Here is a 25,140-nt window from a genome sequence, read left to right on the forward strand (position 1 = left end):
ACTAGATTATTATTTCTAGAATCTTTTGAGAATCATGAAGTGTTCTGTGTGCACTATTTCATTTGTCATGACCACTGCATCATCATCTCATAGATAAGGCCACATCCCTCAGGGGTGAAGGGCCCTAGCAGAAGCCCCAAAGCTAGTATGTACCAGAGCAGGATGCTTATTCTGAGCTCTGAGGACGCCAAGCCAGGGTAGCCCATCATTACCTGAGTTCAGGGAACAATTCAGGAAGTAACTACGCAAGACCAAGTTACTGCATGAAGTATGGTTTATTGCAGGCAGGACTAGGTATCGATCAGCAGTTCCATCAACAGTGAATGCAGCTTCCTGCAGGTGCTGAAGCAGCACCCGAGGCATAATTAGCCCCACTGACAATGCCACGCAGAAATGTGGTCCAGCAGCCTGACCAATCTCCAAGCATGCAGAATGACTCAGGACCACTCTGCTTCCACACCCACTAATGAGATGGGACGCGTAGACAATACTGACAAAGGTGAGTTTGTTCTAAATCATTTTTTTTCTCTGAAGCTAGTTTCCACAGGGTCCAAGAGTACAGGGAACCTGGATCCTGAGCTCTGTGGCTTGCCTTGCACAGGACAGCTGCAGAAAGACACAGGTCAGGCCAAGTGGCTCATGCTTTCCCTATTTCTGGTGGGGAAGCCATGACCTAAGAGATTCCTGGGAAACAGACACTTAAGGGGACCGTGAGACATGCAATCTGTGTCTACTATACAAAAGGTAAACAGAGTCACTCCTTGGCATTCCACTCTCATGTCTTACAGCTGTAATAGACCATTAGAGAAGTACATGCTTTTGATAGCACTAAGGCTGCCACCGCCATTTATACAAAACATAAAGAGAGGAGAAATTATAGCAATTGGCAAGCCCTATCAGGTCCCAGAGAGCTATCCCGATGGCTGCTGCCCTGGTTATCTAAAGGCCTCTGGCAGCCAGTCCTGGCATCACTTAGAAGTAGGCTCTGTGGCTCGGGGAATAAGAGAACGTCATTTTCAGGAGAATCAGGATGGTGTTGCTAGGAGAAATGCTACTGGCCCAAGGAGCTATGAAAACACATGATGTAACCAAGAGAGACAAGAAAAAGAACATCACAGAAATTTGGCATTTGTAACAATTTCTGAGTTGGTTTTCGAGATAAACTTCATCTTCTTCGTTTTCTGCCACCTTGCAGAGTCCTAAATATTTTTTAACCTTTCTTCTGACAGGAAGAAGGTACTTTCATGGTACCGTTAAATTACAGACTAATCTTTCATGATTTTTCTCAGCCTAAATTCTTTTAATCTTGCTTTGCTCCTGGGTAAAGTTGAGAATCTGAATTTTCATGCCATTCAATTTATCTTCTTACTAGGCAAAGGGTATCAGAGGCCTGTGGTTACTGACATTTTGGGTGGGCGAGGAATTGCCCCTTTTAAGTGGAGGAAAACAATTAGAACTTTCAAGAAAAATCCAACCCCATCACCCTTGAGCCACTTCTGCCACTTTTCCCATCGCTCCCATAAAGTCCCTCGATGGTAGCCAGTGTTCAGATGTGCTCCTCAGAACAACACTGGACCTTCCAAATATCTTCTCTATATACTGCTGTAAGTAGCCTGCTGCTAGAACCCATTCTGAGTGGATGGTTTATCATAGCAGTAATTTCTAGTACCAATCTGGCCTTCTCTTGTTAGTGAGACTATTGCTAACCCAGTAGTAGGTAGAATTGAATGCCTAACTCCAGGGTGAAACAGGGAAGTTGCAACCTGGCCCAATGCATTCTACTCTACACAATGGCATTGAGGCTATTCAATTATTTTAATAAACAGCAAACTATATGAACTTGGTTAAATATAGCTTTAGGTCAACATTAGCTAGCACCTAGTTGGTCTGAAGCTAGAACAGAGCATGTGATTAATTAGTAGAAGATGCATCCTTTGTCCTTATTCAACGTTTCAATATATTTAAAGTTTTCACCACTTTTCTTCTCTTCCTGAGTTTCCAGCCCCATATCTCATTCACAGGATCATAGATTTACAGCTGGAAAGAAACTCCTAGGTTATGTAACCCAATCTATTCATTATACAAATGAAGAAAATGAGGCACAGACAGGTTCTATGACTCCCCAAGGTCTTACTGAGACTTACAGAACTAAAATTCCTCTGAATTCTAATCTCATAGTCTAAACATAACCAAAAAATCAACAAGACATATAACAGCTACAGTGAAATAGGAGTATAACATAGGATGAACCAATATAGAGTAGAGAGAGGCCAAGAAAATAAATCAAAATCATTAAATCAATAAGCAATATCCTCTAACCATTCACTCACTCACTCTCAGAAGCCCACGTTGTATAAGTTCCCCAAAGGTTCAGGTATCATGCAATCTGCATTCGTTTCTAGGAAACAAATCATGAAGTTCATCATAATTCCTCTTTCAGTCTATAGTATAGGAAGGTTCTTCTAGATAGAAATGTCACCATAGATGTTTGTCAACTGCCAGAGTTCAATTTCCATGCAGGTGTCAACGAATTTTCCTAAATGGCATGTAATACCCAATGTTACATTTTTATTATTTTTCAGATATTCCTTGGTATTCTTGACCTTTTGTCTTGCAAATGAATTTTGTCTAATTCTATAAGTATCCCTTAAATATCCTGGTATGTCATCAACTCTGAAATTTGGTTATTAACATTACTATTATATTGGCACAGTCTATTCAAGAACGCTGCATTTCTCTGCAATCATCCAGATCTTCTTTTATTCCTGTAAAAAGTCTTGTAGTTCTATTTTTAGTCCTCTGTGTGTGTGTCTTTATAGGTTAATCCCTATTTATTTGATCTTAAATAGAATTCTGCTTCCAATCCCTTCTCCTGACTTTTATTAACATACATAAAAGCTGATGAATTCAGTGAATTTCTTTTGTATCCAGCTACTTTACAAATACAATTTTTTTTTTCCATCCAGCCTCTAGGCTTCTCTATGAAAACCATAATATCAATATCTGTCCACAGTGGAAAGAAAAATTTTATAAATGCAATCATTGTGAAAAGGAACATTAATGAAAAAGAATAGGATTAAAGGTGGATTGGTACTACCAAATCTCAAAGTATATAAAGCAAATATCTGAAGGATCTATGTCCATATCAAAGCAGTAATTCTCAAAACAATCCGGTGCTGGACAAAATATAGAAAAGCAGATCAATGAGACAAAGTAGATAAGTAATACTTAGGAAAAAATGTACACAGTAAAATTTGGTAAACTAAAAAGTACATAAACTATTGAGAAAAATGGAAAGTAGTATGGTTTAAAACAAAGTTTCGATAAGCATATTATGCCACATTCCACAAAAAACTCCCAGTGGATATCATCCAAACATAAAAAGTCACACCATTAAAAAAAACTAAACTAAAGGAGAACTGAAGCCTACTTATTTCACAACTATGGAAAGAGGGAAATTATCATTTACAGGATAGGTCACAAAAGGAAAAAAAAAACCACAATTAGGATTATGTAAAGTTTAAAAGATTTGCATAAATAAAATTACTGCAGCTAGACTCAAAAGAAAAGATCCTGGGTGAAAAGTCTTTCCATTAAATATCTCTAAGAGCAGTCTAACATTTAAAACCAAACGGCAACTGCCATAAGTTTATAGGTTAACACTTGTTCCCAAAAGACAAGTGGTCAAAATATATGAAAATCTTTCAAAAGAAATACAAATGCTCAAGTACTTGAAAAAAAATGTTCAAGAGACCCTTGTGATCAGGCAAACTGAAATGAAAACTATCCAAAGAATTACCTTTCACATATCAAGTTAGAGAAGACAGCGCAACTAACTCATTGTTAGAGAGGTTACAAAAAGACAAGCATGTTTCATGGAGCTGTCAATGAGCTCAACCACAACAAAAAATGAGGAATTAATAAGAAATTTCCTAAACTGTTAATATCTCCTTAACCCACAGATTCCAATACTGGAACCACCCTCAGGGGATATACCGATAGGACCAATCTGAATAAACAAGTTCTGAGCTACATCACATGCGGTAACAAAAGCTAGAAACAAAATATATCCCCAGTGATCAGGGAATGATTGAACAAACTAGTATACAAATATTGCAGGATATCACTGGGCTGCAAGGGATGACAAAGATTAAGTGGAAGAAACTTGGGAAGATGTGCTTGAAAACTGGCAGAGTAAGGAAAGTTGAGTCAAAGCACCAACAGACATAAATAACTCAATGACGTAAATAAAATCAGCACTCAGAGGAAAACAAAACCCTTGTCAAATACAGTAGTCAATGTTAGTAAAATAATATATAAAATATAAGCATAAATCTCTCCTTTTGTTAACAAGTGAAAAACTTTTGAGAATGTGTTATAAGGGTATTTAGGTATTTGTCAGGATAGATCTATTGTGAAAAGATGTATCAATAAATTTTAAAGGGGAAAATAGCCCTATGCCAGTCATCAGGTTTTTTTGTTCACTAAGAACTGGTGTTGAATAAGGTGTTTGCTGTGGCACAAGTCTCCCTCAAAGTTTCTCTCAATTATGTAGCCTCTGATGTCTGGTTAGACCAGCACTCAAGCGGAAGCACCTCCCACATTCACTACATTCAAAAGGTTTCTCTCCAGTATGAATTTTCTGATGGCGACTAAGCTGGGCACTCTGGCGGAAGCACATGCCACATTCATGACATTCATAAGGTTTCTCTCCAGTATGAATTCTCTCATGTTGAATAAGATGTGTCCTCTTGCAAAAGGCCTTACCACATTCACGACATGCATGAGGTTTCTCTCCAGTATGAATTCTCTGATGGGCAGCAAGGGATGAGTTGTAGTTGAAGGTCTTCCCACATTCATTGCATTCATAAGGTTTCTCTCCAGTATGAATTCTCTGGTGGCAAATAAGTTGTGAGTTCTGGTGGAAGGCCTTTCCACATTCGTTACATACATATATCTCTCCTGTATGAACTTTCTGATGTCGAGTGAGTTCCGTGCTCTGGCGGAAGGCCTTGCCACATTCATTACATTCATAAGGTTTCTCTCCAGTATGTATTCTCTGATGGGCAGCAAGAGATGCACTGTGGTTGAAGGCCCTCCCACATTCACTGCACTCATAAGGTTTCTCACCAGTATGAATTCTCTGATGCGAAGCAAGGGATGAGCTGTGGTTGAAGGCCCTTCCACATTCACTACATTCATAAGGTTTCTCTCCAGTATGAATTCTTTGATGGCGAGTAAGATGGGCACTCTGTCGAAAGGTCTTTCCACATTCAGTACATTCATAAGGTTTCTCTCCAGTATGAATTCTCCAATGTTGAGTAAGCTGTGTCCTCTTGTAGAAGGCCTTTCCACATTCATCACATTCATAATGTTTCTCTTTAGTATGAATTTTCTGATGTTGAGTAAGCTGAGTTCTCCATTGGAAGGCCTTCCCACATTCAAAAGGTTTCTTTTCAGTATTTAGACTATGATAGTCAATAAGGTCTGAATTATAACTGAAGGATTTCCCACAATCGTTATACTTAGAAAATATCATTTTTGAGCTGATTCTGCTGTATTTCTTTTAACTGTTTAAATAGTCTAGAGTTCTTTCTGTGTATCACATCTGTGGAGACTGTCTGTAAAAGATACTTTGCGTTGTAGATGAAGGACTGGCTATTGAAGATTCTACTTTATTTCTTATCTTCAAATAGGCTTCCTTTGGCTGACTTATTTGCCAAATGTGTTTTTCCTGTTGTGCTGCTGCCTCTATGACCCAAGGCTTACTTCCAATTTGGAGACACAGGGAAGTCTGATTCTTTCAGAGAAATGCCAAACTTGAAGTGGGCTCCTTGGTTTCCAGTCTAATCTCCAAATCTGAAAGAGAGAAAAAGTCAATGTCCACTGTTCTCTAGTTGTACATGGAGCCTTCTTCTGTCTCATATATAAAGAAAAATAACTCGTACTTCAAAGGGCAGGAGAAATAGCAATGCAATATTGTGTTTTACAGGGCTGCTGTGAGAAAACTTCTCAAACCTTAAAGCACTATACAAATGTAAATTAGTAATATACAGTGTATAAAATGCCTCAGATTAAAACAATTATTTAATTATTGTTATTTTAAATTGAGGGAACAGGTTTGGAGTGCTTTAACAATTTTAGCAAAATGTATGTGCCCAAAGTCACATTATTAATAAGTGTAAAGTATGGGACATAAACTAAATTGGACTTGTGACTTGAAGTCCAGTACTCTTTCCACTAAATAAAAATACATATAACAAAGGAAATATGCTTTTTTCTGTACAGTTCTAAAGAACATAGCTAGAAAAATAGGTAGAAGTTCCCGGAAGGCTTTTTTCGGCTCATTATCAAGGAAAGCTACCAGTACAGCTGTCTAAAATCAGAAAGATGCACACATACAACATTAGACCTCATAAAATATCATCTAGTACAAAACTCTCCTTTGGAAGATGAAAAAACGTACTCAAGGGGTCTTTCTCTTGAACAAAGCTCACAACTAGATTTGTACTTTTGATTCTCTCCTCTCCTCAGCCAGCCCCAACAACTAGCCTCTCCATCTAACTACTCTTCACTCTCTCCTGATCTACTGGTTTAATCTCTGACACAAATGTACTCAGTTGTCCTCTGGCCCTAAAACACTCTCAATTGACCATACTATTGCCTCAAGCTATCATCACCTATCTCTCCTCCCTTTCAACTAAACTTCTAAAAAAAATCTGCCTATTCTCATTGTTTCCACATCCTTTATTCTTTACTTATTTGCCAACCCTAGAGACCTCTACAAGTATCTCATCTCAACTGGGCCCAACTATCCCCAATAGCTGTCATACTATATCTACATACCATATCATACAACCATACTAGACCTCTCCTGAACTCTCATCAACCCCCCAATCTCCATTCTAATCCATGCTCTACGTGGATGCTGAGGCGATTTTTCTAAATCTCAGGCCTGACCAAGTCACAGAACTTCAGCGGGTCCCTGTTATCTCTATCAACAGAAAAGTCCTGTTTGACATTTTTCATAATTGGGCACTTTCCCAGTCTTCTAAAACCATACCTTATTCACACCCACCTCCCCGGGCCCGACAATCCTAGCATCCCACTTGCATTTTCCTCTTACGTGACACTCCATTTCCCATCTCCCTATCCTTTCCCCTCTACCTTTAAGTTTGTCTGGCTCCCTTTAAAGCTCAGCTCAAATTCTACCTTCTGCAGAAGGGCCTTCCTCAGTCCCTACACAGGTAATGCCTTCCTTTTTCAGATTACCTTCTCCTTGAGGTGCTCACATACGTGTATAAATTATGTATGTCCATGTATGTACCTAAATATTTACCACATCGTTTATTTACCCCATTAAAATGAATGCTTCTTGAGGGCAGTCTTCTTTTCCTTTTTTTTTATTGCTAACACTTGGCAGTGCCTAGCATATGGTAAAATTATAAAATTATCAATGATTTCTTCCCCATTTTTAATGTTTTAATCCTGACTTTTACAAACACCCAAAAAGATAATGTTCCCACATGTAAATTAAAAGAGGAAAAGGATTATATACGAAACTCTAAATTTCTATTGTTAGAATTTTGTTTGGAAAAGAAAATACATTCAATGTTGATGGGGAAGGGGAGAGAAATGTTACTTTCAAAATTGTTTTGTCTTTGTTGCCCTCTGAACCTTACCAATTGTATATTTTAAAACACGCTTAAATGGCCCTCTTTTGGGTGGGTGGGGGGGAATACAACATTGTTGTCAGCATCATCCCTTCCCCCACCAAATCTATAAAACAAAACCAATCATACTTTTTAACAAGTAAGCATGCCAAATAAAACAAATCCACACCTTTGCCATGTACAAAAATGCATGTCACATTTGGCACCTTGGGTCATCCCTCTGTCAGGGGGTGGGTAGCATGTGTCACCTTTGTTCATCTGAAGCAGGGGTAGTCACTGCCCTGACCAGAATTCCAAAGTCCTTCCCAAGCTGATTTTTTTTATACTGTTGTTCCTGTATAAAATACTCTCCTGGTTCTGCTCATTTCACTCTGAACCAATTCATTCAAGTCTTCCCAGATTTCTTTGAAACCATCCCTGTTCTCAACTTTTACAGAATTATATGTCACTACACTCATACTATTATTTGCTCAACCATTCCCCAACTGTTCTCTCCCTTTCCTCTTTTGATTACAGTTCTTTGCTAAAATAAAAAAGAGCTGCTACAAGGCCTTTTGTATACATGTGGTTTTCTCTCATCTTTCAAGGTACGTATAGGCCTAAACAGCATAATTGGGCCAAAGGGCATCAGGTTTGGTGACTGTTTGATCATGCCTATTGGCTTTTCCGGGCTAGAACAGTTCATGGCTGTGACAGTATACCAATGTGTGGTATGTTGTCTCACTGTTATCATTTTCTTTGTTGAAATCTCTGTTGTTTCTCTGATGTTCTTTGACCCAGATTGTTTTTAGGATTAGGGTGGTCTCCAACTCATTTTTAATCCCTTGTTCAAAGGCCATTATTTCTATTTTTGGCACCTGTGAAGTTTTTATGCCTTATAGTATATGGTAAGACAATTTCTGTAAATATGGCAGGCACAGCTGTTGATTCTGTAGATGCCTAGTATATCTAACTTTTCTATGATTTGATTCAGACCCTTGGGCTAGGCTGATACTGAGAAATGACATTTTTTCTCCCTAAAGCCACTTATAAATCATTCTGTTAAAAGACTAGACTCTAGAGTACAGCAATACAGATGAAGTTCAGTGGACAACATTTTGCAGGCTCCACCTTGTTCCTTTTCTGAAATTTGGGCTTTCTTTTCTCTAGTGCTCATACCTCTTCAGTTTATAATAAAGTATCTACAGTATCTTTTAAAGAAAACCCACAGTGCCTTAATAGTTACATCTACCAGTTTCTTCAAAACAGTAGGGCAATGTTTTCAAAAATGAGTTTCTGGGGACAGCTAGGTGGTGCAGTGAGTAGAGCACTGGCCCTGGAGTCAAGACCTGAGTTCAAATCCAGCCTCAGATATGACACACTTACTCTTATCTGTGTGACCCTGGGCAAGTCACTTAACCTCAATTGCCCTGCCTTCCCCCCTCCCCAAAAAATGGGTTTCTGGGGTAGAAATGATTGGAATTCTGGAAGGAAGTACTGCCTCTCAAGAGTATGAGAAGTTGAGGAAATCCAGGCATGGAGTCATATGCACCCTGGATTTGGGTAGATTTGAAAAGACTCAGAAGACAGATGGGGAGGGAGAAGTCAGCCCAGGAAGTAGAGCAGATGATCAGGAACGAAGGGTAGTTCTCGACTATGGCACCAAACATGGCGGGGAGGGGGAGAAGAGAATAATGGTATCCATAAAGCATGTTACCCACTTCTCTACTGTTCAGCTATTGGCAGAACACAAGCTGGTATACAGAGTCTCAGTGCCCATGCTATCACTGATGCTTCTGCACCAGGCAGGCCATGATATAGCTCTAAGACATACACAACTTCTGCTTTTTCCATTCCCTTTGATCATTAACCAAAGGCTATCCTCTTTCTCACCTTCCAAATGGGAAGCAGCACACGAGGATACATCCATCCCTATTATGCTAAATTTGTCACTGTTTCTTCTCAACCAGGCACATAACCACAGAAAATCAAATTTCAGCCCGCCATCCCAATCCATCAAGCCTCAGTGATACCTATTGACAGCGAACTAGTCTTTTCCCATTGGGATCCCTAGTTCACTGAGCTTCCAGCACTTCGGAATTAGAATAGCCCTAAGCAGCCTTCTCCTGGAACCCATCCTGGACTATAACACATCTGAGAATGGTGCTCCTGCCTTTGCTTAAAGATGCTCCAAGTCTCCCCCCAATGTGGGGCCCCTCAAAGATGGCAACAGAGCTGTTGTCTGGCTACATTCAAGGTTCAGGTTAGCTCAGTTAGCCTTGGGATTCCCTTCTCTCAGAAACGGTGACTCTCCATGCCTTAGCAGTACCTGGCACGTAGGTGCTTAGGAAATGTGTTTTCTGATTGACTCCGTAGGAAGTGGACTGGGTAACGCCAACAGATGGTGACTTTCTTAACTGACATCATCACAGATTTTCCCTCTGATGACCCAGCCTAGTCCTATGCTATCCTTTGTCTAGTGCTGTCTTCCTTCCATTCTGCTCCCAGAGGATACCCTCAGGGTGATGCTCCTGAGTTGGGTCACTCAATAAACACACTCTTTAAAAGTGTTTGTCCCCTCCATGGTTTCTCGATGCTTTAGGAGGCAATGGCGCCCCTAATCACCGTGTCTCCTGAGCCTCTATCACAATACAAGCCTAAGACTGGTGTTGGAAGGAAAATGGTCTTGAGAGATTCAGTGTTAAGTGGTATAAAAACAGGCACCACGCTAAGCGCTTTACAATTGTTTCATTTGATCCTTCTAACTCTGTGGGGCAGGTGTTATTACTACTCTCATTTTTACAGTTGAAAAAACAGATGGACAGAGGCAAAGTGACCCAGCTAAAAGGTGTCTGAGGCAGGATCTGATTCCAGACCTACCCCACTGTGCCACCTAACTGACCCCCCACATCGAAGTGACCTGGCACAGTTAGGGCCTCCTGGAACTCCCAATGTGAAGGCAAGCACTCTCCATTTTCTAGATGACATGGTTTTACTGTCTCTAATAAATCTTTAGTTAAGAGACATCTCTTATGATATTAAAACTAATGTTTTCTGGTAGGCATTCTTGAAGATGAAAGTGACCACTCATAAATAATTCTATTCAAGAAATTCTATTCTATAAATTCAATTCTATTCATTCATCAAACTGGAGAGGCACCTTCTAGGTACTTCATCCTAGAGGACCTAGGAGGACACAAACATCATGTGCGAACAGGTTGTATTTTGGACCAGGTCCCAGGTGGGTGGTAATACATGGCTTGACAATGTTGTCACGCTGAAGTAGTCTCTGGCTGGTCATGTGACAGTCTCAGCAAAACCTTCTTCTCTAAGGAAACTCTTTAAAATGCGTGTGAAGCACTTTGCTCTTTCAGCCACTGTGGCTCTCACTACAGTGACTATGGGAGAAGCAGAACGAATCTGCTCACTCACTTTAATGATCCCCAGCTCCCCTTTCTGTGCTCTGACCAAAGGTTTCCAGGACAGCCCAGAAGAATCTGCATTCAATGAAAACCACTAAACTCTACCCCTAAATTAGACCTCTTGCAGTGTTTCCACCCCCCCCCCCCAGATTAGAAATCCACCACTTCCTGTTTACTGAGTTCCAACTTAATGGTATGTTCTTAGGTTTCAGGGAAGCTGGAGACGAGAAACATCTTTTCAAGAAGACTGGAGGTCTTTTTTGCAAAACCCACCCCCCCTCCCCCAACTAGCCTTGTGATTTCATCTGTGCTCAAAACTCTAAGTGGGATGACTCCTTTCACAGCTGCAGACCACAGCAACTCACTCACAACTTAAGAGTTTTAGAGAAGGGTCTGAGGCACTGAAAAATTGTGACTGGCCTAAGGTCACACAACTAAGGACTCTGAGCTGGCCAGCGCCAGGACCTAGCTAGATCTTCCTCACCCCAGGACCAGCCCTCTGGGGTCCCACAATAGATTTCAGGGGATTTGAGTACATGGATGGGGGAAAAATGATGTCTTTATTTCACTGTAATTGATTTCCTTTGTAATCCTATGTATTTTACATCTTGCTTCCAGAGAAGGGGTTGAGAGGAGTGCCCAAAAGGTCCATGGCACACGAAAGGTGAAGAGTTCCTGGACTCCACTGAGCGGCCAGCTACACCTTCCATGAAGATCACTCCCCATATACTACATTCCTTATATATTTTATACAAGAACCGCCACGACAAAATCTTCCTTATATTTGGTTCCAGGAAAGAGTAATGTTGGTGATAATTTTGTAGTTTTCCTTTTTCCTCTTTGCTTTAGTTTCCAAGGTAATGGGCAGACCCAGTCTTGGCCAACAGCAAGAGACTGCCCTTCAAGGCTGCTAAAAACCCTTCGCTGCCTTTCTCCTAGAACGTCACTGTTCAGAGTCTAGTCTTCACTGTCCTCTTTTGCGTGACGTTTCATTTTGTAGGCTGCCTCCCAGCCTTTTGGAAGCAGCAAGTTTAGTTAGCAAGTGAAAAGCAAGCAATAAACCCAAATTGATTAAGGTAAGTTTTCTTGAATAATGACCTTCACAGAAGAGCAGCTTTGGAGGAGGAGAAGGGGGAAAAGGAGGAGGGGAGAGGAAAGAGCAGAGGAGAATCCATAGGGGGATCTCAGGCCCTTCCAAGGGCTCTTGCGATGGGTGACATTGTTTCATTTGGAGTACTTTTCTTGTGAAATATTTTAGCAGATTATTCTGCCAGATCCTGTGGGGAAGAATATTCTATTATCATGTACTGTTTGAGGAATTTTTCTAATTGCAACTCTCGATTCTAATCAACTAGTACCTAGGGGGTCAGGAGAAGGGTGGAGTTGGTAGAGACTTTTAAATGAAGCAAACTTGAAAAAGGAGAGCTGACTGCACTGGAGGCCCAGCTGGCATCTGCCATTGGGGACGGACACAACAGGACTGACAAAAGGGGCAGAACCAAAGCTCTGGCTTCCTGAAGTGGGGGGGGGTAGGGAAAGGGGGCAGCTCTTGCTTCATTCAACCTCAGTTTTTAGAAAGTGTCTTTAAGCTGATGGTAACAGGCAGAGGAAGCAACATCAGCAAGAGTTCAGTGCTCCAGGGCACATTTCCAGAGACAGAACATAAGATCCCTTCAAGAAATAAAAGCAACAGCTAACACTTATCTAACAAACATTATCTTGCCTGATGATCCTTATAACAACCCTGGGAAGTAGATGTCATTACTATCCCCATTTCTACAGTAAGACTGAAAGAGGAGGACACTTCCCAAAGTCACAAGGCTAGTAAGTGATTGAGGCTTCCTGATTCCAGGGCCAGCACTCCATCCATGGTGCCACCGCACTGCCTCTTAAACATATCTATGTATCTCTAAATGATTTCCGATTGAAGACAGAAGATATGAGTTCAAATCCTACCTTAGACAATGGTGCAATTTTGGCTGGCAAGTCATTCTGCCTCTCTCAACCTCAGTTTCCCCATCCATAAAATAGGGAGATAACAGCACCTGCCACAAAGGGTCCTTGTAAGGTTCAAGAGATGACATATGTACTACAGCACTTCACAAAACTTGAAGCACCTTATAAATGCTAGCTCTAAATTACCTACAGTTGAGACGATCTGAGATCTGTGTGGGTAGTTTTCCTACAAGGATGAAGTGGGTGGGTGGGGGGGGAGGGGCAATGTGTAATGCTCATTTTATTTACATTTTTTTTTTTTTACCTTGTAGACCATAAACAAATCCTCCAGAAAGGAGACATCTTCCCCAGGGGCCAAGATGATACATGATAATCTAGTTGAGTTCACCTTGTAGAGGCCTAAAAAATATTTCCTGAAAGAATAAGTGACTGGAAGGTGAGGTAGGCAACCTACTTCCTGGGCCTAGGCCAGACTCGAAAGAGTAAAGGAGTCCAGGACTCTCTGGGGTGGGGCAGGGGAAGAGGTACCACTGGAGACAGTTACCTGCTGCAGGCCCTGGGCAGCCACACTTGGACCTACTGCTGGGGAAGCAGATTCTACAAGTGCCACCCGCCATCCTTATCAAATCGAGGCCTTTAGAGAAGAGGGTCCTGACCTCATTTAACAACCAGTTCAGAAAGGAGATGGATGGCAACCCCCAGAGAAGTTCTGTAAGTCATGCAAGAAAGGGGACAGAAGAAAAAAGCAAGAGCTAGCTTGGCGCTGGAGAGCAAGGTTACTTACCTCTGTATTTTGTAAATTCTCTAATCTCAGCAGTATGTGCTATTAAAACTCTCAGAGATCACCTAAGAAAACGTGAGCGCACTCGAAGCACTATTTTCAAGAGATTGGGAAAGGATGGTGCTAAGCTCAGGGGCAGGGGATCCAGGTCAGAGAGAGGAGATGGTGAAAGCAGGGATGGTGAGGTGGGTGACCAGGAAGACAGGGCCTGAGCCCAAGGAAACAAACCCTCAAAGGCCCCTGGAACAGTTCTGGGGCCAGGGTTTTATTCCCTTACAGTGACCCAGCACCCCTGAACTTCCCAAATACCTCAGGCAACCCTGGCTTCCTTCAGCATTGCTCTGAACTTCAAAATTCCAGCTTCCTCTTTTGTTACAAAGAGGCCAGTCTTTCAGGAGGATTTATCCCCTACAAGGTAAAAAATGTAAATAAAATGAGCCTTACACATTGCTTCCTCCTTCCCCCCAGCCACACAGGTCTCAACTCCTAGGTAATTTAGAGTCTGGCTGAGTTGCCTGGGGCATAAAGGAGAGATTAAGCCCTCCTCACAAAACTGGAGGTCAAGAGGCAGGGCTGTGAATCCCATCTTTGGCCTACTGGCTAATACAGCCTTCAGTTACTCCTACCTTTTCTAAAGAAGGAAGCAAATGGAAAGCTACACAATTAGATCAAATTCAGGGCTAACAGAACACAGTAAGGATCCTAAGCTCTCACTTGGCAGAGAGCTGTCGGGGGTGTCCCCATAGGAAGATACCTCACCACCACCACTGGGACTACCTTTACTTTCTTCTCACTCCCTCTGAAATGTTCTCTTCTTCCCTGATTATTCCTAGTAAAACCTAATCACCTCCTGTACGGGCTTCTTTCCTGGTTCCAAAGAATGTTCACTTATCTCCACACCTAGCCCTGACCTCAGTTTGCCTTTTCCGAAACTCACTAACTGCCATACTACAAGCCCCCCTCTTTAGGGCTTCTCGGGTAATTGCCAACCATGGGAAATTCCCGATGCCAAATTTCTCCTCCAAAGAGGCTGGCTCCACCGGTAAAAGTCACACAAAGGATGTGATTTTTATACATGATAAATTGAGGGGGCATCAGCCCACTGGGGCCCTCATTGTTGCTTGCCAATCTTTCTACCACAGATTTTTGGGTAGTCTGTGAACTTCCATGGGGAAAAAAAACACCCGACACATTCATATTCACTAACCTTTAAGCGAAATTTAGCATTTCCTTCAATTATGACTTATTTTAAAAGTATGACTTTGAAGGAGGTTCCCCGGCTACACTGGACATCCCCTAGCACTGGACTCTGGGTAACCCCCTGAATCATTCTCCATGGTAACTGCTCTTTTCCTCAAGCCTCCAAATGCATCCTGAACCTGTTTGTCCAGTGGGTATGGCCCCCAGAGGCCAAGAAGAGGATTCTATCTTTGGACAGCTCAAAGTGCCACATGGTTTTTCTTTAATCTGACCTCAACTGTGCCCCTCTGTAACTTCCTACTTCTGCCTGCCCTCTACATCCTTGGCAACACGCTCCTCCTAGCTTCCTCCGTGACAATCCTCTAGCAGCCAGCTGACTTCTCTGAAAAGCCTGACTCAGGAGTACTCTCCAATCCTATTTACTTCCCATCTCAGGGAAGAGGGGCCTTTACTTCTTCCAAAGGTGAATCCCTCTCTCGTTGCCCTGGATTTTGTTCTTTGCCAAGACCTCCTTTGGTCAGCTTCCCAGGAATCTTCTCCCCTTCCCACTGTTTCCTGGCATCTGTTCTACACACGTGCTCCGACTCTGCTGCTCTGTCCAGTAACTGTCCTAATTCTCTCCTGCTAGCATTCTATTCCACAGAGTCAAACCTCTTGAAGAAGATGGCTGGGGCTCGAGCTTTATACTTCCTCACCCCCCAGTCTCCCCTCAACCTCTAACAATCTACTGGCTTCAGTTTCCACCACTCTCTGAAACTTGAGCTCTTAAGTCACCAATTTCCTCTAATTGTCAAATCTATCTTTTAATACTCATCCTCCTTCCTCGATCTACTTACAACACATGACACCGAAGATGTTGTAAGATGTTTCTGCCCAGGAAATAACAGGCTTTTAATTATTGCTTGACGAATTAAAATGAAGATAACCCCCTCCCTCATTTATGTGCTCTTCCCCGGGTTTTCAAGCCTGGGTCCTACCTCTCCAAGGAATCCTTCCTGGTTTCCTCTGCTCACTTCCTATACTCTTCCCAACCCCTTCCTCTGAGTGGTCCCAAAGGTTATCTCCTAAGTTCACCTCTTTCTTTCTGAAATTCTCTATCCATGGCACCTTAGTTACACTATAGCTTCAAGTATTACCTTGAAGACCTGAGAAGAGTTGTGTTTGGGGGCTGGGGGGGAGAGGAAACCTGAAGGGAGAAAACTGTCACCCCAAAAAGGTATCAAATTTGTTCCCTTCAGCCCTGGTGAAAAACTAGAAGCAATGAGCAGAGGTGGAAAAAAAACAAAGTTTAGGTTTAATGTTAAGAAAAACTTCCTAACAATTGGAGCTTTCTAAAAACTGCCCAAGCTTCTTCAGTCACTGGAAGTTTGAAAGCACAAGTTGGTGGTTGCTTGCAAGTTGGCTGCAGAGGGAGACTGTTTTCCATGAAGAGTCTGGACTTGATGGAGGCTCTTCCAACCCAGCAATGGGCACGTAATCTTCCTAAGTGGCTTCCCTGCTCTCCTTCAGTCCTAATCAAGACTCCTGGGATCTTGCCCTCTAAATGCCTACAGGACATCGAGGCAGCCACATAGCTCAGTGGAGAGTGTCAGGCTTGAGTTCGAATCTTTTCTCAGACACTTAGCTGTGTGACCATAGGCAAATCCTTTGACCTCTCTAGGCCTCAGTTTCCTCATGTCAAACAAGAGGGTTGGACTCAATGGTCTTTAAGGTCCCTATGAACCTATACGCTCCATGTGGATCATCTTCCTGGAACTTCAAACTCAACTTTCCTCAAATGTAATCTACAGTCTTTTTGATATCTCTGTGGCACCAACATTCACCAGGAAGTCATTTCACATCCTCCAGACCAATCAAGGGTCTCCACATTCTGGCACCATCCTATCATTTCAAGCCCCATGAGGCTCCAGCCAAATTCAGCCCCTCAGCTTCCCTGGTTTCCTGCCTCTGCTCCTGCTGGTTCCTATGCCTGGAAGGTTCTTCCAACATTTTTGCCTGCTGAATTCCTAGCCATCTTTTAACAATCCAAATGCCACCTTCCCTGGGAAACCTTCCTGGATAGCAACAGCTCACACCTGGAGAATATTTTGGGGTTTGCAAAGCTGTTTTGATAGCTTACTTGATCCTCATGCCCTGTAAGATGGTCATGATTATTACTCCCCTTTTAGAGGAGAGAAAGAGAAATGAGGTTTGGAATGAAGGGGCCTGCCAGGATCCTGGAGTTCTGGGAAATTATAGGGAAGCTTTCCCTCCCCTCCTAGCACTTTTGCAGTTTTCTAATGCATTTATCCATATTATGATGGATTTCAGGATCTGTGCTTAATCTCCAACTAGACTTAGCCATCATTATGTACTACAGGCCTCCAGGTAGGAGGCAGGGTGGTAATCTGCCTCCAGGCTTAAAATTTACAGAAGAAAAACAACAAGGCAACACAAAATATAAGAATAAGGTGGGGCCAGGAGATTTCTGGTGAATAGAACTCCAGGTGTGGAATCAGGTGTGGAGTTCAAATCTACCTCAGATACTCACTGGCTGGGTGATCCTTCACCGTTTGTCTCAGTTTCCTCATCTGTAAAGTTAGCTGGAAAAGCAAATGGCAAACCACTCCAGTATCTTTGCCAAAACAAACAAACCAACCAACCCAAATGGGGTCAAGCAGACTAGACACAAGTGAAAGAGCTGATCTTTCTCTCTCTCTCTCACACACACACACACACACACAATACAGATACATTTACACACATATATACACACAGAGAGATCACACAATATATACACACACATATACATACTCATACACATAATACACAGACATTTATACAAAAACATACACACAAAAGTGTGTAGACACATACATATATCATGCACACATGTGTATATACAAATACATACTTATGCACGCACATAATACATGCAGACATTTACACAACCTATGTACACAATGCATATACACACATACATACACAGATCACACAATACATACTTAGGCACACATATAATACACAGTCATTTACACAACACACACATATGCATGTACACACTCATAGACCACACACACATATGCGCATAGATGCACACACATATGGTACACATAGACATTTCCACAATATATGTACAAACAGGTGTGTACACACATACACACACATAACACACCTATGCATACCTATGACACACAGACACGTACACAGCGTATATGCACACGTGCGCACACACATATACACATACAAATCACGCAATATACTTATGCACGCATATAACATATAGACATTTCCCACAACATATGTATCCCCATTATACACATACACCGATCACACACACAATACAGATACTTACACAACATATATACACACATCCGTGTACACGCGCACATACATACACAGATCACACAATACACACTTAGGCATACATATAATACACATTAACACAACATACATACACACACGTGTGTGCACACTCTCTCTCCTCTCTCAGTGTGACATCAGGAGCAGCGGGTGGCCCTGACGCTGGGCTGAGCCTGGACTCCCAGGGGAGGAGGAGGAGGAAGCCCGCCCACCCAAGGGCAGGGGCTCCAGGGAGCAGAGAGATTCCTCCTCTGGGGTCCAGTCCTATCCATTTTCAGAGGAAGAAAGCGAGGATCCAAAAGGGTCAGTGAGGGGCCAAACACTGCGATCCTTTGCCCCATACCACCAGGAGGCTCTGACCCGGGAAGCCCAGTGGATTGACCCTGGACCCGGGTCTCAACTCCTCCCCCCCTTATTTATTACTTCATCGACCTCTGGGGGAGGGGGGGCGTGGAGATCTAGGCTCCTGCCAGAGGCCAAGAGCTCCCACTCCCAGGCCAGCCTGGGGCGGTCCACTGAGCCCCTCTGCTCCTCCTCCCTCGCAAAGTTCGGAGACTGAGGGCCCGCGGGCCAAAAGACCGGAGCTCGAATCCCACCTGGGCCATTAAGCAGCATCCAGGAAGGTGACTGTCCGGGGCCTCAGTTTCCCCTTCTGTCACATAACGGGCTGGGTCCTTTCGGGTCAGGACAGTAACAATCACGATAAGAACTGGCGTTTCTGAAGCTTCACGAACGCCTCTCCTGGTCCCTCCCCACCCCTGGAGGTCGGGGCTGTGATTCCCATTTCTCAGCCGAGGGAACTGGGGCAGATGGAGGCAACGGGACCTGCCCGGGGTCTGTGGCACGGCCAGCATGCCTCAGTTTCCTCCTCGGTAAGGCCGGGGTGCTAGCGGCCCCTCCCGTCCCGGCCCGTGGACCTCAGTTTCCCCGCCCAGCGGCGGCGCGGGGGCCTAGACCCGGCTCGGAAGCGGGCGCGGGGCTCCGGGCCCGAGGGAGGTTTCGCCGGGAGCCCCGAGCGGCCCAGGACGCTCTCACCTTCCCGCGGCCCCTCGGACTCACCTCCTCCCCTCCCCGAGGGCGGCGGCCCCTCCTCAGGCCCGGACACACCGAGCGAGCTCCCGCGGCGGCTACGACCACGACCAGGGCGTCCTCGAGCCAAACACCGCGAGAACCCGCGCGCGACCGAGCGCGAGCGAAGCCCCGCCCCCCAACCGCAGGCCGCCTATGAGAGAGGCAGAGGGGTCGTCGCCCGTCCCCCCGCCCCGCTGCGTGTCGCGTCACTCCCCCATCGCCCCGCCCCCGCCCCGCCCCCCAGCTCCTGCTCGGAGCCCCGCCCGCGCGCTGCCCTCCCTCCCCGCTTGTCAACCCTGGTGGGAGCCGCCCCCCTCACCCCGACCCCTCGCGGCCTCCGTCGCGTTTGTGCGCGGTCTTTTTCGCCGTCCCCCCCCTCAGCCCGCTAGCGCCCAGAGGGCGGGGGTGACTCAGCCATTGTTTGTAGCCCCCTCACTCAGGAGGGGCGCCCTTTCCCCTTCCCCGCCCTCCAGGGCCCTACCTAGGCCCAGCCGTGGAAGGGCGGCGCGAGCCTTGAGGCGGTGCCCGCGGTGAAGGGGCGACCCCATCCTGGGCTCTCGGGGTGGGGCTATGTCCCCAGTACCCGGGGGCTGCGGGGATGCAGGGGGTTTCCGTTTACCAAATTCCCCCACTCCGGCGAAGGGAGTTTCCACGCTGAGAATCCCCCTCGTCACTCTAGGGAGTTTCCAGCCCGGGGGTTCCCCGCCTCGGTGGAGGGAGTTTCCACACTGGGATTTCCCCACCTGGAAGACAGGACTGGGGTGGGACTGGAGAGGCTCGCCAAGATCCCCTCGCAGGGCCCCCGTGGGAGGAGCCTCCGGAAAGGGGCTCGGCCCCCTCCCTGAGCTTCTGAGGGCTTCACGCCGTGGCAAGGAGAGCGGGCAGGGGCGGCTGGCCGAGGGGCCCGAGCCACTCAAAGCCGGGTGGACTGGGGGGGCGTCCTCCTCGTGGGAGTCCGATCCCGGGGACAGCCCAGGCCGCGCACGGAGGGGCGAGCCCGGGCAGGGGCGCGGTCAGGTTCCAGGGGGCGGGCTGCACGTGCTTGTCCCGCACTGGAGCGGGTCGGGTCCTGCGGGGCCAAGGAATCGCTGAAAGCCGCAGATCTCTTTTCAAAGGAAAAACAAGGCCTTGGCCAAGCACATCCCGCACGTCCCCCACGTCCCCCTGCTCCCTGTGAAGTTTTGTTATTTAACCTCAGAACACACTGATTTGTATGAAATTTGTTCTTGTCTGGCCCGGCCAACGCTGAAACGTGTCTAGCGCCTTCAGGTTAGCCAAGCTAGCCGGTTTTTTCTCCCCGTGCAGGCCCCCTGATCCTTGCGGCACCCCTGTGAGATGGGTGTCGTGAGCTGCCCACGCGCCCTGGTGGACGTGGCCACGGGATTCTGTGGCCGGGAACCTACTGGCCTGACCAGCTTTTCTGTACCGTGAACACACTTCCTTCCTTTTTAACCGGAGGCTTTTTTCGGGTGGGAGATCTGGACCCGAAGTATCCAAGTAGAGGCTCATTTGGATTGAGGTCATAGGGCATGGGCGTCCCCAGGGCTTACTTGGCACAGTGTCTGTACATGGTAGGCTCTTAATAAATGTGTTTTCTCTGACTGAGTACAGATAGAAGAGTGTGACCTCACCATATGGGTGGGGCCACTCTTCTCCCAAATCTCGGGACGTTGCTAGAGGCAGCTTGGTGATAGAGAGGGCAGAGCCCTGGACCAGGTGATAGAAAGACCTAAATTAAAATTTGGCCTCTGATGTGTGAGCCTGGGCAAGTCACTTAACCGCTTCTCTTTGACTCAGTTTCCTCATCTGTAAAAGTGAGGTAATAGTAGCACGGACCTCCCAAGGTGGTTGTAAGGAGCAAATGAAATGATAACGGTAAAGCACTTAGCGTAGCGCCTAGCACATAATCTGTGACTCCGACTGTGGCTCCACAATGTTTGAATTGTTTCTATAATGGCTGTTTACAATATTTTCTCCTCTACCTGTGAGCTTTGGAATTTGGCTATAGTATTCCTGGGAGGTTTCCTTTGGGATATATTTCACAAGGTGATCGTGGATTCCTTCAATTTTTATGAGATACCAAGTGGCGTTTTACTTGATAATTTTTTGAAATATTATCTCTAGGCTTTTTTTTAATCATGGTTGTCAGGCAGTCCAAAAATTCTTAAATTATTTCTCCTTGATCTGTTTTCCAGGTTTTTCTGACAAAAACATCTCATGTTTTCTTCTATTTTTTCATTCTTTTGACTTACTCTTTCTTGATGTCTCATGGAATCAATCATTAGCTTCCAGTTGTCCAATTCCAATTTTTAGGGATTTTCTCCAGTGAGTTTTTGTACCTGTTTTTCCATCTGGCCAATTCTGCTTTTCAAGGATTTTTTTTTTCTTCAGTGGATTTTTGTGCTTCTTTTACCAATATTGCAATTCTGTTTTTTAAGGTGTCATTTTCTTCAGTATTTTTTGTGCCTCTTTTACCAAACTGTTAATTCTCTATTTTCACTACTCTGATTTCTTTCCCCAGTCCTTCCTCTACCACTCTTTATCACTTTCTTTAACTCTTCTAGGAATTCTTGTTGGGTTTGTGTCCAACTAGTATCTTTCCTTGAAACTCTGATTGTAGGTGTTTTCATACTGTTAAGAGTTTTTGTCTTGGTCTTCCCTGCTACTGTAGTAGCTTTTTATGGTGAAGTTCTTTGTTCATTTGCTTCTTTTTCTAGCCTATTTCTTGACTTTGAACTTTAATATTATGTTAAAGTTGAGCTTGGCTCCCCTGCTGATGGAGAAGTACCATCCCAGGCTTCAGGCTTTTTTGTGCTGCTGTTTTCAAAGCTAGTTCTGGGGTCTGCAAGTTTTTGGTACTTCCAAGGTGGTATGATCCAAGAGACTTATGGTCATTGCTCTCTTGGTCTTCCTCTTGGTAAGCTTACCCAGGAAGGACCCCTGCTCCTCTGCAGCCATAAGCCCTGGTGCTCCTCTTGGCCCTGGAACTGCGAACAGATCCTGTGCTCCCCTGTAGCCACCAGTGCTAGTGCTCCTGGAAACTGGGACCAGGGCTCCTGCTGTCTTGTGGCTAACCACAAGCACTCCTCTCCACCCTGGAACTGTGAGCTAGAACTGTGTATGGGCAATAGACTTCTAAGGGTACCTACCAGTAAGGGCCTAGAGTGTTTCTCTCTAATGCCATTGGCTCAAGCCCGGATTCTAAATGCCGCCCCCCACCCCCAGGGGGGTAGCACCAGTGGGTAGTGCCTCAGTTCCATCTAACTCTTTAACTACATCAGTTTGCATTTACAAGGGAACATTTACTTTGAAGATAAAACAATAATAGAAGTATCCTTATTAAATGCCTCCTATGTTTGAGGCAGCTAGGTGGCTCAGTGGATAGAATACTGGGCCAGGAGTCAGGAAGACTCATCTTCCTGAATTCAAATCTGGCTTGAGACACTTCCTAGCTGTGTGACCCTGGGCAAGTCATTTTACCTGGTTTGGCTCAGTTCCCTCATCTGTAAAATGAGCTGAGGAAGGAAATGGCAAAGCACTCCAATATCTCTGCCATGAAAACCAAATGGGTCCTGAAGAGTCAGACATAACTGAAAGACTGTGTGCCAAGCACAGGGCCTACAAAGAAAGACAAAAAATGGCCCCTACTCTCAAGGAGCTCACAGTCTGATGGAGGAGACATGGTGCAAACAATTATTTCCAATGAAGGATAAATTCTGGGGTAGATTCGGAGGGAAGGCACTAAAATGAACAAGGCCTGGGAAATGCCTATTACAGAAGTTAGATTTGAAGGAAGCCAGAAAAGCCAGGAGGCAGAGAGAGGGAGGGAGGTAGTTTCACTTGGAGTCAAGAAATGAGCATCTTTCGGAGGAAGGGCAAGGGGCTGGTGTCTTTGGATCCCAGAGAACATGGAAAGGAATAAGGTGCAAGAAAGCGTCCTCTATTCCTAATGAGAAGGAGTTTGTGCAAAGCCTCTTTCTGTGTAGCCAGCAGTAGCTGAGATTAGGAATGTGCTTATCTAGTCACCCTGAAAGGATCCAGGTGCCCTGACTGAAGGCCACCTCTTCCTAGCTAGGTCTACTGCTCCCACCAGACCTGGGCCGTCAATCTACCCACTCATCCATCAGTCAGTCCATTGGCATTGATTCATCACTTACTATGTGTCAGGCTTGGCAGCATTGGATTCTGGGTCCAGGGAAAGTCACATCTCTCAGAGTCAGTTTTCTCATTTTATGGAGACCTTGAGTGCCTTGATGTTATCGCCCTTGAGCTGGACGGGAACTCAAGTTGTCTAATCCAATCTCTTATTTTCTAGACTAAGAAGCTGCTCCTATGAGTGACTTTGGGCAAGACTGCCCTCAGCCTCAGTTACCTCATTTGTAAAATTCATCCTCTGTGATCCTACAGGAGGATCCCTTCCCTCTGCCCCTGTTTCAGGACTTTGTCTTTTCCCACCTTTTATTAACCTGCTGTAATCCCTAAAACTCCAGCAAGCCCCAGAGCCCCCTCTGATTTCTGGCCCCTGACCTGGATTGTCTGGGCAGGTTCAGAGAACTGACTTGTCTAGTTCTGAATTACCTGGTGCCCTACTCCTGAGGCTGCCAGGCACTTCCACTGTAGTGGCGTCCTCTTCCCTTTCCCTCTCCCCTCTTCCATCCCTCTCCTCTAGACAACCCATATGCATTTTCTAGAGTTTATTTGCAAGGGGAAATAGAACACAGGGAGTCCTCCAAAGGGCAGTCAGGTGGTGCCATAGTACACAGAGTGCCAGGCCGGGAGTCAGGAAGACTTATCTTCCTGAGCTCGCATCTGGCCTCAGACAGATTTGCTGTGTGATCCTAGGCAAGTCACTTAACCTTGTTTGCCTCAGTTTCCTGTAAAATGAACTACAGAAGGCAAACCACTCCAGTATCCCTGCCGAGAAAACCCCAAATGGGGTCATGAAGAGTCAGACATGACTGAAGATGACTGAACAGCACCAATAACAACTTTCAGATCTTTAGAGCTGCTTGTAAAAGATATCTGTCCAGCCACAGATGCAAGGCTATTACAAGGTCTTCCCCAACTGCCCTTGGCAATATCATCTTAACACACACCAGCCAGCCTTTGGACAGAGGATACGAGAGACATCCCCACCCTCACTGGGATCCAGCCAGTTCAGAAATGTTCCCTAAGGGGTCCCATATTAAAGGGATGAGTTTGGCTCTACTGGAGGCAAACAGCAGAACCGGTGAGTCATGGGAACTGAGTTAAGGAGGAGGCTCGCTATCCATGAATGGGAACAGGACATCCCAGGTTAAAAAAAAAATCACTCCTTTGCAAGCAGAGCTTAGAATGAAGATAGGGTGTTGACTCATGCTTGGGATCGAAGCTGAGGAGCAGGCTTAGAGCCCAGCAAGAAGGAGCAAGAGGAAGGGCCTGTGACTGACAAAGAGCTAGTGAGGCTTCATCAGGAACAGGTCATACCATATTAACCTGGAATCACTGAAGGGTGACCTGTCCTGCCACCATTCCTATAGAGAGCAGCCACTCTCTGGGATTTGGCCTTTGGAGACCATACTCCCCATCCCTACTCCCCCATCCCCTCTCCTTTGGGATTTCCAGTGGATAGAGTCCTGGATTAAGAATCAGGAACACTCATCTTCATGGGTTCAAATTTAGCCTCAAATGCTGACTAGCTGGGTGACCCCGGGCAAGTCACTTCACCTTGTTTGCC

The 25,140-nt window shown here is 45.0% G+C and overlaps 1 protein-coding gene across 1 annotated transcript; it reads right to left on the reverse strand.

Moving 5' to 3' along the window:
- Nucleotides 1-263: 263 nt before the first annotated feature.
- LOC118853833 (zinc finger protein 2 homolog) lies at nucleotides 264-19,517 on the reverse strand. The gene is made up of 2 exons (XM_036764061.1): nucleotides 19,413-19,517; nucleotides 264-5,859 (listed from the first exon to the last, which is right to left on the reverse strand). The coding sequence occupies exon 2, from the start codon at nucleotides 5,537-5,539 to the stop codon at nucleotides 4,544-4,546; it is 996 nt and encodes a 331-aa protein (XP_036619956.1). The 5' UTR covers nucleotides 5,540-5,859; nucleotides 19,413-19,517; the 3' UTR covers nucleotides 264-4,543.
- Nucleotides 19,518-25,140: the final 5,623 nt, after the last annotated feature.

This window comes from Trichosurus vulpecula, chromosome 1, assembly GCF_011100635.1.
Source record: "Trichosurus vulpecula isolate mTriVul1 chromosome 1, mTriVul1.pri, whole genome shotgun sequence".
Lineage (NCBI taxonomy): Eukaryota > Metazoa > Chordata > Mammalia > Diprotodontia > Phalangeridae > Trichosurus > Trichosurus vulpecula.

Coding starts and splice junctions, on each gene's coding strand:
- LOC118853833 (XM_036764061.1), bottom strand. CDS start 5,539: ATGATATTTTCTAAGTATAACGATTGTGGGAAATCCTTCAGTTATAAT.